Raw genomic sequence first — 16,331 nt, 5'->3', positions numbered from 1 at the left:
CTGCAGTGTTTATGTTAAGGGATTGAAAGGGCCTGAGCAAGTCCAGTTTGAATTACCCATTGGGGAGTCAGCAGCTTCCAAATTCTTACATTTCTGACAAATACTGTGGTCGGGGTTTCGGTTTCTCTGTCTGATGAATCAGTGTTATGGAAAACCGTGTGTTTCCAAGCAACAAAGCGAACGCTAGACATCTGTGAGAGTAGCCAAAGCTTTTGCTAGCCAACTCAGACAAATCCAGAGCTGTTCCGGGAGACAAATCCCCTAAATAGGAAAGTTAAACTCGGTCAATCGGGGAATCATGATCTATGTCCAGTTCCCTTGCTTTGCAAGGAGCTGGGCTCTGCTGCCGGGGTGCTGTTTCTTAAGAATCATAGGATAGTTGGGGCTGGAAGGGACCTTCAAGGGTCTTCTAGTCCAGCCCCTCCCTGCAATGAGCAGGGACATCTTCCACTAGATCAGGTTGCCCAGAACCACATCTGGCCTGGCCTGGAATGTCTCCAGGGATGGCTTTTGGAAGCGAGCGGTGCTGGGTGGGAGGTGAGGGCTGGTTGTGCCATCAGGATGTTGTGGTCTCGGTGGGAGCCCGGTGGAGCAGCAGCTCTGCTCCTGGCCGGTGCTCGGAGGGGTTGTGGATGCGGTGGCACAGTGTGGAGTTTCCCACAGGATGTCTAACGTGAATGCTTCAGTCGGTTTAATTCCGTCTGGAAGCTTGAGGAAAGCATTTCCATTCCTGGTGGAACTCCACACATGCTGATGGAGCCAATAAGGCCGATTGGGACATTCCTGTCTCCAGTTTTTATATGCAAGCCCAATGGCTGGTGCCGCGTTCCCCGGGGCTGCGCTGGCATCCCACACCCCAGGACTCAACTCTAAGGACCAGGCATGACTTTTGCAAGCACAGTTCCTGACATTTGTATCTGGTCGTCGTGTCCCCATTCCCCCCCCCCCCCCCCCCCCCTTTTAAAATTGTTTTAAGAAATTTTGTATATGGAGGATAAAGTGCTTATATATTTATTAAAACAAATCCTTTATCTTATTTGAAATTATTATTTGGTGAAGAAGGGTTTTTCTTTTGGGGGAGGGCTCGCGGGTGGGGGAAGGTCACTTTGAACCTGTCACTTATAAGTGAAGCCCTTATTAACCACTCGGAAAAGGTACTGTTAGTAACTAATGGGATGTCTCTGTTTTATGCTTTGTACATGACGAGTCCATGTGTTACATTTTGTTTTCTATCAGAGTATTTAGGCATCTGTCTTCAACCAAAACCTAAAAGAAGAAAACACAGACTGTGATTTTATTTGTTGCAATACATTTGAAATTTCAAAGGGTACTTCGGGGCTCAAAATTAGGATTTCTAAGTCAGTATGTGCATTTCACGTAATAAAGCTGTTAATGGTGAGCAAAGTATTATATACTAACTAGATTTTTTCCACATCTGTATAGTATATTCTATGTATTTTGTGGTATTGAGATTATAGAAAGTTTAGTGTCTGAAACATGCGTTTAATGTGTATTTTTAAACAAATTTATGGCAATTAAAATATTTGGAGAAAAGGGTATCACATTTCAATTTGTAAAGATCTTTTTAACTACTGTGTCATTAAAATGCTTTGTACAATGCAAAACTGTAACTGGAGAAACTAAGTTTAATAAATATCAAATAGATTTTCTGTATTAAACTTCAAAACCGGTGTGCTCGTGTCTGGTGTGTGGCTCTCCTCCTGCCTGATACTGTGCTTAAGCAGAGGTTTCTGCTCCAAAGGGAAACGGCAGTCGGTGTTTGCGTCCTGCACTGGTTGATACTGGTCTTAATCAAAGGTGGTTTTGTTTCTTTCAGCCCTGCGAGTTAACGTGGGACAGATCAAAACTGGATTTTGATCCATTTATTTTAAAACAGGAGCTACTCCAGTGGCAAAAGTCAGTCTAGGACATGTATTAAAGTAAATTTGATTAGAAGTAATTAAAGGTAAATACTTTTCCTTCCAGTTATCGCTGGATATAGTTGGGATATTAAAATGCTATCAGTATTATCAGTTTGTTTGCTCTCCCTTTCTAACAGGCCTTTATCTGAGGCGCTGATAAGAGTTCAGCTGTTGAGACGGAAAGGAGATAGAAGCGTGCTCTGCTTTGTGCACTTGCCAGCTTGAAGGAGAAGTGTCTAAAGTCCAGTTTGAGCGAAGCGCTCCCGCTCAAAACGCCAGCTGTGCACTCCCTGTACACTTTGCTCGCAGGAGACAAGGAGAACCAATGTAGTTTGCTGAACAGACGTTTTTAATTCGCACCTTAAAAAACAGTAACGAACCATTACAAAAAACCCAAACAAACAGGGGATGCACGGTCCTTTTATTGAGCTTGGCCAGTGTGCTGCAGAGCTATGGCCCTGGGTAGGGGACGCTCTCAAGCTCTTTGAAGTCCTTTGTCAGTTCCTGGGGCAGAAACATTAAATGCACTGACTGCTGGATCCCCTGTCCTCGTTCTGAAGGGTCAATAAATACTTCACTGTTAGTGATAACAGCGACGGGTGGGCTTCGGGGGGACGGGTCACTCAGCGGCTGTTGTCAGGAAGCAGCGGTTCTTCCTGGAAAAGAAAACCTCGTCATGGCCTTTGCAGGGCTCCTGTTCCGCTCACGGGCTGCACACGTTGCATTCCCCCCTTTATCCAGTTCAGCTCCATTCACTTTATGGTCTCTGCTTTACATTACAGCTCCAACATGTGCGTTTCACAGAGCTGTATGGTCAGGCTGTGGTGTAGAAATCACCCACAGCTGAAGCCCTGTTCTACTGAGATCTTCCAGTAGCTGCTGTTACAGTTAATCAGTAGAACCAAGTATGAGTTGCACTTGGCTGTCCTCTCTTGTACACAGAGCAGAAAGTGGCTCTGTTCTACCCGTCTCTAATTGTTTCTGGTATGTGCAGAGTAGGTGCCATGCAAAATCACCTTTCAGTCACCAAGTAGTAGTTGTAACTAATCAATTTAAGTAGACATAGTTGGACAATTCGCTCATGTCCAGTGGCTTTTTATATTTAGTTGTCTTAAACTGTGAGCATAAGTCATCAAAGTGATTCATTTAGGGTAAGGTACTGCTTTTGGTTAATATGCTTTAGAGTGAACAGAACTGCCTTTAAGAAGGATTAATTTTAAGGTCTGTGATTACCCCAAAGCTGTCTCAAATGCTGTGCTCTTCTTTCAGAAGATGGCTTATCTGGGGTGGCAGTGAAAGGACCAGGGGCACTCGGACTCTGCTCTGTTGGCATTGCTTACAAAGGAGGTCTGAATCTATTGCCCCATCCCTATTCCTGGTATCTGTTTTTAATGCACAGAATTAACTCCATTCCTCATTAGGGGAGAATAAGTGGGAACTTTCTCTACCTAATACGACGCTAAGTCACACTGAGCCTGATCATGAATGAGGCTGTTACCTGCAGAGCATTGTAATGCATTCACTGTTGTCCCTGCACGAGGCTCCAACAGGTCTCAGTGAGACGCCTCTCCAGAAGGGTGTCATCCTCCTCTCTCTCACCAGCTGAGGCTCTGGTTGGCTCAAGGAAGCACAGTGTGTCTGGAAGAGAGTCAGGGTGGCTGTCAGAGCAGGCAGCAGCTGGTGATGCTGCTGCTGAGCTCAAGTCTTAAGTGAAGAACTTGAAATCTTTCTCATTTTGAGCTCATAACGTGCTCTGTTGAAGTGTAATTGCTTGTATCCTACCCCCACAGAAGTAAGCATAAAAATCAACACTGGTTTTTAAGTCCTTGGGAGGAAAGGCGGAACTACTGCAGGTTACATCTCAGAAGAAGGCAGTATTCACTAGGCAGGTTTTTTGTGACCGGGAATGCTCCGAAGGAGCTCTGCTGTCACCTCTAACCTCCGCCGGGTATTCTTATTCATGCAAACCCTAACAGGTTTTGGTAAGTCTCTGAGCACTTGAATCAGCGCTGTAAATCCTTGTCTCTATTTACCTGACAGAGCAGCAGGGAGCAGAGCAAGGCGAGCGCCAGCGTTTTCCAACAGTGCATCTTCCCAGTGTGGGCTGTCCCTTGGACCGCGGGACCGGCCTCGCGCGGAGGAGGTAGAAGAGCCCCAAATAGAACTTCCCGAGCCTCAGCTAGATTTTTATAGACTTCATTCTCTTATCGTTGCATCAGCTGTCAGTCATTGCAGGAACAAAGTTCGATTCGGAGCAAGAGGGAATGACTAAATTAGCATCTGCTGCAGTGATCTGGTTCAAGGCCTGTCTCTCTGGCTAATGATTTACCCTCCTTCCACTTGTACTTTGTCTGCTCAGCTTACCACTTGTGCCAGCTGTTCCTTCCTTTAAAACCTACCCAGCGCATTACCAGAACCCTGGGGTGGATTTGAATGCAAAAGGGTGGCTGGCCCAAAGTGTTAGGGTAAAGATCAAAAGCCATGACCTTATTTAACTTCTGTGTGCAGCTTTGAGGTTGTCAGCTGGGGGAAGTTTTGTCTTAGTGAGCTTATTTGGAGCAGAGAATCACGGTTTTCATTCTGCTTCTCATTCTTGGTATGCGAAAGAATGATGAGGAAGTTACTTAACCTGCCTTGCCCCCCCCAGCACTCAAAAAGCAGAAGGAACACTTGTCAGATAGGTTTTGGAATGTAAAATGTATGTCGTACATGATAAAACAGACCTCTTCTCCCAGGGAGCCTGATGTGCAGGTGAAGATGATAACCTCTAAATGGTGAATCCCAAAAGGAGAGATTGCTGCAAGGGTTTCTGGAGCAGAGTTGCTCCATGTGGCAAGACTGTGGCTTCTTTCAATGGGCTGTCACTGCCACAGTCTGCACCTTACACTGTAACTCACAATCAGTCTCCTAAAGGGTGCCTCAGCTCCCATTGATGTGGGTGAGCAGCTTGTCATTAAGAGGAATGTTAGTTTTTCCCATTGTGAAATGAGATTGCAACAGCCCGGAGAAAAGAACACTGAAGAACAGCTGTGTGTTACCTCCTGCCTTCAACAGCCCCCTCAGCTCACGAGCACTGGGACAGGTGGGAGAAGAGTATGAGTAAGATCAGCCTGTACCTGGACCTCACTGGTTCCCACTCCTCATCTCGGATGCTGTGCCTCTGGCTCCCGCAGCTCCCCCCTGTACACCCAGCGTGCCAGGGACAAGATGTTGGAGGTTGCAGGGTAGCATAAAGAGAATGCAGCAGTTTATTTGTGTCAGGTGGGGGGGGGGTTGGAGCACCCTGTGTTTTAAGCTAAGTCACGATACTGTATAAAATAGTGAAGTGTGCTTTTGCTGAATGGCAAATACACATCTGTGCCTACGAGGCTGCCATTTTCAGTGATTGCTTAACATGGGGGCAGTAGTGCCAGCGTGGAAGGCAAGTTAGATTAAGATAATGCCATGTTGTCAGGTTCCTGTCTACACATGATTGCCCCTTAGCCCAAACTTCACTGGGATTAAATAAAAACCCTTCCCAGCTTATTGTCTACAACTGATACCGGAGAATTCGTTCTAATCCCTGCTGTTTCCACCAGGCACTAGCACAGAACAGGAAGGACAAGCGGCAGCAGCAAGAGCCTTCATCCATGGAGCACAGGATTTGAGGTGACGGCTCCTTCAGCTCTGCCAGAGAGCCCCTCTGTCTGTCATCATTTCTGAGCTTTTTTGGCTGGGTAAGACCAGTACGTAGTGCCAGTAGATCAAAATCCTTGTGTGTCCTTCTGGCTTACCGACAGCATCAGCATGTCCCTTTCAGGCAGCAATCTGGGCAAGAAACTGGGCAAGAAAGGTGAAAACGGAGCCAAGTGTTTCCACACGGACAAGCGCAGGTTGTCAGCAAAAAGCCACAGGTTCTAAGAGGAAAACCCACGCGCTTGCTCCGCTGCCACTTCCAATATTTACCAAAGGGAGGACAGAAATAAACGAGATGACAGCAGAATGTCCAGACACCTTGTTCAGCCCTGACGTCCCCCTGGCTGCCGTCCCGAATGCCACGTCTCCGGCTCCCTGCCAGGCAGGCCAGGCCCTGCGGCGAGCACGGGGACACCGGCACCGGGGCACGGCCCTGCGGGACCAGAGGACAGCGTTTGGGCAGGGTTGCGACAGGAGCAAAGGGTGAGGAGGCTCAGCCTGCAGCCTGCTCGCTGCTGACACTGCAGCTGCGGGGATGGTGCTGGGAACGTGCTGCAGTGTTTGCGCTTGTCTAGCAGCTGGTTTGGACACGGTTCAGCTGTCTGTGTACAGGGACAGAGGCCGAGCGGAGCTGCTGCCCTTCAGCAGCTGCTGAGGTGCAACGTGGTGAAAAATGAGGGTTTACGGCAGCTACCAACAGAAAAGCTCGCACCAGGGCACCCTTCCAGCCACCCGTCAACTGCTGGGGGTGGCGGATAAGCAGGATGCAGGGGCACTGGAACTAGATGGTGTCTAAGGTCCTGTCCAACCCCAACCATTCTAGGACTTATATTACTCCTGTTTATGCCAGCATCACACCGTGCTTGGAGTAAGCACAGGAGCAGTAGGAACAGCCCTAACACTAAGCTTAGTCCCATGTGCTAAGAGCCCCAAAAGAATAAAGCATTCAGCTATAAAAACTGCGTAATCCCCATCTTCCTGCAGGAAGAGCCCGAGCATCCTTGTCCTCCAGATAGCCCAGGACTGAGCACACCAAGAAATGGACTCAGGGAAACGTCACTCCCACACTGGATAAGATAAAATTCTTGGTACCAGCTGCAGGAACAGCACAACAGGGAGATAAACGTATTGCTTTGTGTGGTGCAGGAGCCTGAGACAGTCAGCTGCAAGGGAAGAGTAGGATAAGGGAACCAGTCAGGTGTTTGGACTGCGAACAGTGGAGCTTGTTCACTTAAAGCCACAGGGTGAGTTTCTTTGTCCCGTACTTCAGTCACTTTACTACAAGCAGTTGTTTTTAAGTCATCCTCAGGTATTACAGAGCCTTAGTTTCTATGATTCTGTTAATACTCATCAATAGCAGAGCTACAGTTAATCAATGAATATAACCAGGTAATTTAAGCCACAGAAGAGCCCAGGTTGGAAAGGACCTTGAAATATTGTCTGGTGCAGTCTCCCATGGGAAGGGGCCCGGCTGAGGCCATCTGGCACCATGTCCTGTCCCATCCATAGACCCCCCCAGCTGAGGACACCCCTGGGGAGGCTGCTCCTGTGCCCGCCTGTTCTCATGCAGGAAACATCCCTTTCCTGCATCGTGATGAAACCCCTCTCGGAGCACTGCGTACCCGCTGGGGGTGCAGCGTGTACCCGCTGTCCCTGCATGGGGCTCCTGGTGAAGAACAAGCCTCTGCACTGGGGTCGAGGTCCATGCTCAGCCTGACCACTGCCAGCTCACACAGTGCTGGGCAGTACCGAGTCATGGGCTGTTTGCCTTTCACAGATCTCAAGGCTGGAGGACGAAGCAGCAGCCAGGGATGGAAAGACAAACAGCAGGGAGGTAGGAGGTGTTATTTCAAGTCATCTCCAGCTGAAGGCACCCCTTGCTGTGTTAGTTATACTGAGAAACGCCGCGAAGAAACAGGCTGGAAATGCTCTGAGATAAAAGCATCTGAGCATACAGAACTTTAGCCCGACTGATTATCTCCCTGGACAGAGCAAACCAGACACAGATCTGATGCTGCTCACCTTAAGCATCCCAAGACTCACAAGATTTCACGCAAAGTCACAGGGCAAAGTTTATTAGACAAGACTTATCTCCTCCTTAATACCCTTCTGGTCATGTGGAGACGCTTAACAACCCCAAAGTGATAACACAGCGAGAGAAGGACATCCGTGTTCACTGAATCACTGGTCGTTTTCATAGTCAGCGGGGTTCTTCCTCTTCAGCCTCTCAAACTCTTGGGTTCCCCAGGAATACAGGAGATAGGCTGCCACGAAGGCTGGAAGGAAAGGAAAGGCAAGGGGCACACTCACGAGCCGCACTGCCATAAGCACAGCCCCTCTGTGACTACTCCCAGCGCTACGCAAGGCTGCTGCCACACAGAGCCTGCCCCGTCCCCAGAGCGCCGATGCTGAGGGGGAAAAGGATAACGGAAGGAGGGCCCCGGGGCCGCTGTACTCACGGGGCACCACCTTGAAGACCTGGGAGCTGAACCGGCGCCACACGTTGGGCACCCCGTGCGAGAAGACGTTGGGGAAGGCGCGCTGCTCGAACGGGGACAGGCTGTAGGTGATGATGTGCCGGACCCGCGCCAGGTTCCCGAAGTGAAGCCCCATGGCGCTGCCGGGTCACCTTCCCCCGCCGGCCGAGGCACCGCTCCGGCGCCGCAGAGGAAGAGGAAGCGGAGATGCTGCTTCCCTTTCCGGGGCGGGGGATGCTTCTCCTGTCGCTCCCTCGCAGCGTGTCGGAGGCGGCGGTGCGTGCGGCGTGCTGGGGAACCGCAGGGAGAGCATCCCCCGCGCGGGTAAAGGAGCCGTCATCCCAGCGTGCTCAGAGCGTGGAATGACATGGCAGCTTTGGTCCCTGCTCTACGGGAAGGGTGGGGACGGGCTCAGAGGGTCAGAGAAGGGCCACAAGGAGGATCCAAAGGCTGGGACTGTGCAGCCTGGAGAAGAGAAAGCTCCTGAAGGGGAGACCTGAGAGCAGCTCCAGTGCCTGAAGGGGCTGCAGGAAACCTGGAGAGGGGCTTGGGACAAGGGCCTGTAGGGACAGGCCAAGGGGAATGGCTTTAACCTGCCAGAGGGGAGACTGAGCTGAGCTCTTAGGCAGAAGCTCTTCCCTGTGAGGGTGCTGAGGCGCTGGCACAGGGTGCCCAGAGAAGCTGTGGCTGCCCCATCCCTGGCAGTGCTCAAGGCCAGGTTGGACACAGGGGCTTGGAGCAAGCTGCTCTAGTGGAAGGGGTCCCTGCCCCTGGCAGGGGTTGGGGCTGGAGGAGCTTTAAGGTCCCTTCAGCACAAACCAGTCTGTAATCATCCTTTAAATACTGGAACATAGAACCCCAAAGCAGAGGGGGACTCCCTTTTTACAAGGAATCAGGGAAAGGATGGGCACAAGTTACGCTTGCAGAGATTCTAACTGGGCACAAGAGGAAACTTCATTGCAATGAGAACAACCTGCCATTGGAATGATCTCCCCAGGGAAGTGGTGGATTCCCTAACACTGAGCATTGTTAAGATCCAGCTGGACAGGGTGCCAGGACATCTAGTCTAAGTCATGTTTGACCATCAGGTCCAACCTTTCTAGGCCTTAGGGTTCCTTCCAACCTCGGATTCTATGAATTCTATGAATCCCCTTAGCGGGGAGGGTTCAAATGCAAATGAGAGTTCAAAGGCATTGAATGTAAGTGGTATGCAAGATCGGCATTTATTTCTCTTTTTGAATCTATAAGAAAACAGCTTAAAATAGACATCTGGTAGTTGAAGTCTCTTCCCCATTTTAAATGCAAAATTATTCCAATAAAAAGGTATTATTTACATTTCATTGCACATTCCAGAAAGGCCGAGTGGCTACAAAAATAAGTGCTCTGGTGTAAACACCTTCTACTGACTCCATACTAAATCCTAAGGGATTCTGTAGAGCTATGAGAACTACACAAACGCTATTCGCTTCATTACAGCTGCAACTACTTTGAGAATGCCAAAACACCCAAAACCCGAGTAAAACCAACCGGGGTTCACCCACTACCGACAAGTGCACTTGGTAGCTATCATGTCTTCATACTCTTTGTAGACGATGGAGCCGTCGGGCTCTATGGTTAGGACGCTCAGCGGGCTGTACTCGGCAGGAACGCAGGAGGGCTTCGGGACGGACGGGTCCAGTTTCTCATAGATGATGTTCTGTACCATGGTGTGCACAGGAGAGCCGTAGCGGTGCCCGACCACCCTTGGGCAGTCACCCTTGCAGTACTGGGGGCTGTACCTGTGCGGTGCTATGATCCATTTGTCCCATTTGAGCTGGCTAAAGCTCAGGCGGAAGTTGTGAAGCTCGCACTCGTTCTGAGGGAACAGGAACCGTTTGAAGTACTCGCTCAGATCTGAGGGCGAAGTTGCTGGTGCGTCTTTCCCATTCCCGTCTCTCCGCCGGCGAGAGGCCCTTTTGCCCTGTGGAGTCTCTTTTCCTCTGTCACCCGAAGGATCGACAAGCAGACCGTTCCTTCGCCTGGGCCGCACTGGGATTTTCCTTGTGTGCCTCAGTGAGTTCCACCTGTGGTAAGCTTGCTCACTGGTATCATTCAGGTAAAGAAGAAGAGAAGGGGGAACCAGTGCCATGTTCACAGGGTTTTCCAGGTTAGTGCTCTGTTGTGGATCACCCATCAGACAAGTGAAGTTCACAGCCATGTGAATATTCCTCCTGTTAGTAGCGATTAGGGGCTGCAGAAAAGGAGTCACATCAATCTCAACCCACTTGCGCTTTCTGACTTCAAAGTGCAGGCTAAAAGCTACTGCATGTGAGACGCTGGGACAGACTTGGCCAGCAAAATCATGCTCCTTGACAAATAAATGGCACATGCACGTAACTGAAGAGGAGATAGGAACTGAGGTGTCGAAGGAGTAGAGCAGGACAGACTTGAGCAAGTGTTCGAGACCAGTGACGCGATCCAGGTTGAAGAGTAAATCCACCAGGTGAATGTCTCCTGAGAAGGAAAATGGCAATCTTGGAGAGTTAGTGAGTCTTAATATCCACCTAGACACAAATGTTATCATAGAATGGAGAAACAGAAATGATTCAGCAGCAGATTCTTCCCCAGCAAACATGTAAGGCAAGGAGAAAAGTCAGCTTGCAAGGAGGTGCTGGCACTTGGTTACAGTGCTCTGGTTTTATGGCCTTGAGTAACCCAAAACTGAGATGGGCAGCAGAAGGAAACATGGTGCCCATTATGCCTAACCATATTTCCTACTTTTCTCACTTTAATTAGAACCGATTGTAGTTTTCTCTGACTCAAAGCAAGAGGAGTCAGCCTGAAACATCGGTATCATCTAGAACAGAGCACCAGTGGTGTGGCATTTCCCAAACTGTCTAATGCCATTCAGCAAGAAGCAGGTTATGAAAAACTCCTGCAGTTTAAGAGCAAAGCCCCCAGACTAAAATACCAACAGCTCTAAAAATAAGACATTTTATGTTACGCTGCAAGCACAGAACACATAGAACCCCCCATTTAAACCTCATCAGTTCCTGTCCCTGCACACCTACCTTTCATCAGGTCCCTGGGGTGCTGCTTGCATTCAGAACACGGAGTGAAAAGCCGGACAGTGTTATAGAGGTGGCTTTTGTTAGCCTTTGGGATTCCCTCCTTGGTAGCAGACATCTTATACAGCCTCTTCATGTAGCGAAGGGCTCTGGAGTCCGGCTGCAGCCTGGGGACCTCGCTTTCCCAGCCCTGGTGGTCCTGGTCCGACAGCACCTTGAGGAGGGGAGGCAGGAGGGCATAGCCCCGTCTCGCACCTCTGGGCAGCCACAGCAATGGGCTGAGCTCGCTGCTGGTGTCCTCAGAGGCTCCGCGTGCCCGGGAGTGAGGGGAGCCCTGGATGCTAAAAGAAAGCCAGTGAAGGCAGCAGTAGAAGCAAACACAAATTCTCCAGGTACCTGCCATGCTCTTTAGGGTCACAGCCAAAACAGTGCCTCCCCTAAAACGTTCAAGTTAAAAGAGAGCTCCTGAGCCTGATCCCTTATATCTGTTGCAGCTGTAGAATGGGAGGGAGGCTTCTTTCTGATTAGAAACCAAAGACAAAGATCCGCAGCTGGCTACTTAAACCCCGTATTGGCTGCGTTTAGGCTGAAGCCTTTGCCCATGAAAGCATCATTACAATCAAAACGCTTACTGGGAGAGTTAACCTTTTTTACAGGGTGAATTAAAAAGCTACAGTGAGTGGCAGCCTCCAGAGGGAGCTGGGCAGACAAGTTAGCATCAGCTGGTCTAACTAAATCCGTGCTTGTTTGGGGATAAGGTATATAACGTTAATCTTACTGGGTTTAGCAGTAATAAGGTAATTGAAGGAGCTGGGTTTCATTTTCTGTTAATGTATTCCTCACATTTCCTTCTCTATAGATCGCGATATCCACTTGAGAGAGAAGTAACTATGAGGCCAGTACCATCGCCCCAGCACACAGCACATCTTTGCCTCCAGTCTGAGGCGAGGCATCCAGAAAGCAGAGTGCTTTTTCAGTGTCAGTATCTGTGGAGTGTGCTCCAAATAGAGCAATGTTGGTTGCATCAGAAATCCTCCCAAACTCCTGTAGCTGAGCAGAACTAAAAGGATGGCTTCAGTTTTATTCCATTAGGGATGTGTTTTCATGGCAGTTGGTTTTGATTAGAGCTCTGCTTTCAGTGATCTGGTGAAGTGGCACTCATCATCCAGCTTTCCCATTCTGAGGCTTCTGAGTACAGATTGCTGGTCTGAGAGTGTTGTGGATTAGTCCCACTTTGTGTTAGTTTCAAACAAGTGTAGTTCTGCTGTTCCACGACAGTTTCAGCTGCCCTCTAACCCTGCCCTTTTCCACACGTGCATTCCTGCTCTCTCCTTCGCACTGATCTTTGATGTCTTTAGATCCCGTGGTGGGTCCAGCCAGGGAGCTGAAATGGTAGGAAAATAATCCAACAAAAAGCAAGTATTTGCTTTACCTTGCTGAAACCACTGGACAAGCTGAGAACAATTAGGCCTATCTTGAACAATTCAGGGCTCAACAGGACAGGAGGGGTACTTGTGGGTGCTAAAGGCATAGCAAATCCTGAACTAGCATTCAGTGTGGTGAGTGCCAGAGCAGCCTTAGATATTTCTGTATACACACTGGATTGAAGAGGCTATTGCTAAACATGTAGCTTTTGAAAACTGAGTAGACTGCTAAGTTCATGAGAGGACACAATTTAACTGTAGGCTTAAACCCAGCCCTGACCGAGATATCCCTGCACAGCCTAGTGGCCTGGTCATAAAACTCATCCGCATTCATTAGCCGTCTTGTTGGAAACCTAAGCAGAGAAGTCAAAGTCCAAACACATCCAGCTTGAACCAGTCTTTAGGGCACCTTTCCCAGCTGTAATGACAGGGAGAAACCAAAAACAAACTGCTTCATGCTCTGTTGGCCAGGGCTGGGAGCTGCTGTGGTGATGGCAGGGGACCACCAGCACCACTGCTCCTCATCTCGTTGTCAGGCATAGTGCTTCTTAGTTTATTTTCCTTCATCCTGGTGTCTGGCTGGGTTAGATGCTGGGGAGGCTTTCAAAGGATGTTATGGGTGAGGTTTAGTTGGTTGGTCTAGACCTGTGGAAGCGGATCTGGTTGATTTGACTCTGGTGTGTGGGCTGCTCCACCCTTTAGAAAATGGGATCATTTTCAGGGCATAAAGAGGAACTGAAATGCTCTGAGGATGGCTGTAGAAATGCAGAGTTAGTAAATCTCAATGTTAGTAGAGGCTTAAAATCTTCCCATGGATGTATTTATATTCCTGAGCAGCTTCTAATAAATCAGACTTCCTTTGCTCTGCAGTAGCCTGTAACAAAGAGGGAGAAGGCTGGAGTTTATGCTGCCATTGACTGTCCTCTTCTGAAGCCCAGTTCTCCTGGACAGATTTACTGATCCAACACAGCTACAACAATCCCTGTGTGCAGAATTGAAGCCTTGTGACTTGCAGGGGAGCTGGGGAGGGAATGAAGGAGGAAAGGGAGAGCCCTTTAAGCCGCACTCACTGCCAAAGCCAGTTTGTCACCCTAACTGTGACTTCTGAGTGGACTTCAGGTTCCTCGGTGCTTGGACACATTTGCTGAAGAGTTATAAATAGCAGCTATGTTTGAGTGGGGTTCTGGTATACCCACCCGTGCCAGAGGCATGTGCACAAGCATTTTGGACGTTAAAGACCCGTTTAGTAAAACACAATGTCCAAGGAGATTAGTAGATTCATTTCATCAACCTCTTCAGAACCCAGACCATTAGGGGATTGTTTGATAGTCTCATGTTTTAGTTCTCTTAAATAGTCACTATTAATCATCAGGCTGTTGCAGCAGAAACTGTTTCTTTCCCTGGGGAAACACTGAGTTTCAAACAAACACTGATTTTTACATTGCTCTAAAGCAGAGGTGAAGAATGTGTAGCTTTGCCCTTAGCGAGCTAATGACATCTGTTTGTTTCCACAAGGCAGCAGGAGCATTAATCACAGCTATAGCTGTTATGCCCCGATAAACACAGTGGTTTCATTTTGGCCGCTGAGCTGATTCAGTGGACTTTGAAATACCAGAAGCATCAGGTGCTCTCTGCAGGGCCCATTAATAACGGGGCAGAAACTTCACTAACTGCCCCTGCAGAGCACAGCTGAGCTGCGTGTCTGCTCCACACACGTGAGCTGGAGCGGTCCCTAACAGCTTAAGAAGAAGAAATACTTCTAATAGCTTCTTCCTGCCAGGAACCAGAAAGATCACACGCATATATACATATGTCGTTGTTTGACAGGACAGGATCAGAGCTAAAAACCTGCCTACCATTGGGTTTTATGACTGCAGTGTAAAACAGAGATATTTTTTATCACTGACGATAGCAGCCTGTGCTCAAGTCAGCCCGTATTTATCTCCTTGGTGATAACATCATCAATACCTTAAACTGACAGGAGACAGAAGATCAGGCTCCATTTGCACCTCTGTTCCTAACCACTGCCTTCTACCTGTGCTTACAGCAGCCTCCATGGTCTGTGCTGTCCCACTGGCAATTCCAGCTGTTTTCCACAGACCCAGTAGATGAGATTCATTCCCATTTATCACCCTTGTAGTTGTCCCAGGGAAGACTCGCTTTCCAGGCTTAAATGTCAAGAGCTTGGGAAGGAACTGAAATGGCCTAGGCACAGACGTAAGCTGGGGCACCAAGGGATGGTTTGTGAATTCCCCTTTTCCTGCAGACTGCTTCTCCTGCTACCTAGGCAGTTTTGCATGTATCACTTATTTTCCTTATGCTGTAATTTACCATCACTCTATTACCATTACTTATAGAACCTATAAATCCCCCAATGGACCATGAGCCCATTTTCCTGTGTGCTGCATAAACGCAGGCTAAACTGCCCAGAGAGTTTGTAATCACAGTAGAGGACAAGAGAAGGGACTTGGCACACAAACAGTTATCTTTGACAGCGTGATAGAAGAGTAGAGTTTTAGGGATTTAAAGAAGATTACAGGAGATCATTGCTGCTGTAGCATTAGGGGCAGCACGGAGATGATGGTTGAAAATGTAACAGGTTAGCAGTGGAAGCTGTGCCCATGGGAGGGGGGAGTGCATTGGTGCTTCCCCTGTTGTGAGAACAACTGATTAACTGACAGGCCCACTTGGCCATGGAAAACGAGCCTGGTTTTCCTTGCTGCCAGGCTGCTGGTGGCCGTTGGGTATTGCTGTGGTATCTTCATCAGACCTCTTCAGTGTTCCTATCAGGATGGTGCTTGCTTCTGGAGTGCTTTTTAGAGCTCTCTGTATCAAGAGTTTAATTGACAACTCATCCGTGTGTCACTTCTCATCATCCATGTGAAGACTGGGGAGGAAGGCAGATATTCAGGGCTGAAGTCTGGCACTCAGTTTCACCTCCTAAGCAGATATCACACGGAAAACCAGAAGGGTTCTCCTTGTAATCAGATATTCCTGAAGAACAAATAAAGATAACAAGAAATAACCTCCACTGTGGGTGGCAGAGCAAGCCCCTTCCACAGAGCACCCCTCCATTTATGTTGGTTTAGGTGGTCCAGCATCTAAGGTTTCGGTAGGCACTGTCTGCAAATCTGTGCCACTGACTTACTTCATGTAGGTCTTTTAAAAGCCATTAACAGGGCAGGTTTTGTGCAGACTTCCAAATACAATTGCCCACGTGGAAGCTTGATGAAGTAGTCTTAATATAGTTAATATTTTATAGAAATAAACCCACTGAGGTTAATGAAGAGAGCTGTCGTTTCTTTGCTGTTGCTGTTACAGGGAGGTGCTGTGCGTGTACATCTATGAACCGTGGCTTTCAGGTCAAGTTTGTGACTGCATTTAATCCAGGCTGATGGGTGCTGCTGTCAGGGCTGGGCTTTGTCATTCCCTCCTTGCCTTTCGGCCTTCCTCCACGTGTGGGTGAATAGTTTTCACCTGCTCTGTGATGTGATGATCCATTCCCCAGCTGCGTGCTCTATATAAAGTGTGGGGCAGCCTGGTACATGTTCTTTGCTAAGGGGAAAGGCTGGAGGTGGTGATGTGCTGCTTTGAGAGCATCTTATGGTTTGTTTCATTTAGGTGTGAGGTGAAGTTACGCAGTCCTACAGTCAGGTATGTATTGGATGCTGCAGGTATCTAGAAAGGCTCAGTGAGAAAATGGGAGTTGGTAGAAGTTAGGTGGGCTTTTTGTGTTGGTTGGTTTATTCCCTTCACTTCATGACCATGCAGGCAGGATTGCAGTTC

The 16,331-nt window shown here is 48.6% G+C and overlaps 3 protein-coding genes across 3 annotated transcripts; all 3 read right to left on the bottom strand.

Annotated features, from left to right (window-relative positions):
* Positions 1–2,326: 2,326 nt before the first annotated feature.
* On the bottom strand, positions 2,327–4,396 carry LEAP2 (liver enriched antimicrobial peptide 2). Its single transcript, XM_061457119.1, has 3 exons — positions 3,956–4,396; positions 3,421–3,560; positions 2,327–2,578 (listed from the first exon to the last, which is right to left on the bottom strand). The coding sequence occupies exons 1-3, from the start codon at positions 4,010–4,012 to the stop codon at positions 2,542–2,544; spliced, it is 234 nt and encodes a 77-aa protein (XP_061313103.1). The 5' UTR covers positions 4,013–4,396; the 3' UTR covers positions 2,327–2,541.
* A 3,260-nt stretch (positions 4,397–7,656) lies between these two features.
* On the bottom strand, positions 7,657–8,267 carry LOC133271203 (cytochrome b-c1 complex subunit 8). The gene is made up of 2 exons (XM_061457117.1): positions 8,057–8,267; positions 7,657–7,873 (listed from the first exon to the last, which is right to left on the bottom strand). Exons 1-2 carry the CDS (start codon positions 8,208–8,210, stop codon positions 7,779–7,781), a joined length of 249 nt encoding a protein of 82 aa, XP_061313101.1. The 5' UTR covers positions 8,211–8,267; the 3' UTR covers positions 7,657–7,778.
* Positions 8,268–9,274: 1,007 nt separating this feature from the next.
* On the bottom strand, positions 9,275–11,758 carry GDF9 (growth differentiation factor 9). The gene is made up of 2 exons (XM_061457249.1): positions 11,125–11,758; positions 9,275–10,567 (listed from the first exon to the last, which is right to left on the bottom strand). Exons 1-2 carry the CDS (start codon positions 11,522–11,524, stop codon positions 9,615–9,617), a joined length of 1,353 nt encoding a protein of 450 aa, XP_061313233.1. The 5' UTR covers positions 11,525–11,758; the 3' UTR covers positions 9,275–9,614.
* Between the last annotated feature and the right edge of the window lie 4,573 nt (positions 11,759–16,331).

Source organism: Pezoporus flaviventris, unplaced genomic scaffold (genome assembly GCF_033815535.1).
Source record: "Pezoporus flaviventris isolate CSIRO_AGI_PZ_B2104156 unplaced genomic scaffold, CSIRO_AGI_Pfla_v1 ptg000023l, whole genome shotgun sequence".
Classification (NCBI taxonomy): Eukaryota; Metazoa; Chordata; class Aves; order Psittaciformes; family Psittacidae; genus Pezoporus; species Pezoporus flaviventris.
Note: the sequence above shows the minus strand (reverse complement) of the source record. Positions and strands in the feature narration are given on the sequence as shown.

What these genes read in the sequence shown, in the direction of transcription:
- LEAP2 (XM_061457119.1), bottom strand. Translation starts at nt 4,012, where the DNA reads ATGCACTGTTGGAAAACGCTGGCGCTCGCCTTGCTCTGCTCCCTGCTG. An exon ending in GCTCCCTGCTGCTCTGTCAG is followed by an intron (nt 3,561 to 3,955) that starts GTAAATAGAGAC and finishes ACTCTCTTCCAG; the next exon opens with ACACACTGTGCTTCCTTGAG. An exon ending in TGCATTACAATGCTCTGCAG is followed by an intron (nt 2,579 to 3,420) that starts GTAACAGCCTCA and finishes TTTCTTTTCCAG; the next exon opens with GAAGAACCGCTGCTTCCTGA.
- GDF9 (XM_061457249.1), bottom strand. Translation starts at nt 11,524, where the DNA reads ATGGCAGGTACCTGGAGAATTTGTGTTTGCTTCTACTGCTGCCTTCAC. An exon ending in CCCCAGGGACCTGATGAAAG is followed by an intron (nt 10,568 to 11,124) that starts GTAGGTGTGCAG and finishes TTTCCTTCTCAG; the next exon opens with GAGACATTCACCTGGTGGAT.
- LOC133271203 (XM_061457117.1), bottom strand. Translation starts at nt 8,210, where the DNA reads ATGGGGCTTCACTTCGGGAACCTGGCGCGGGTCCGGCACATCATCACC. An exon ending in GGTCTTCAAGGTGGTGCCCC is followed by an intron (nt 7,874 to 8,056) that starts GTGAGTACAGCG and finishes CTTTCCTTCCAG; the next exon opens with CCTTCGTGGCAGCCTATCTC.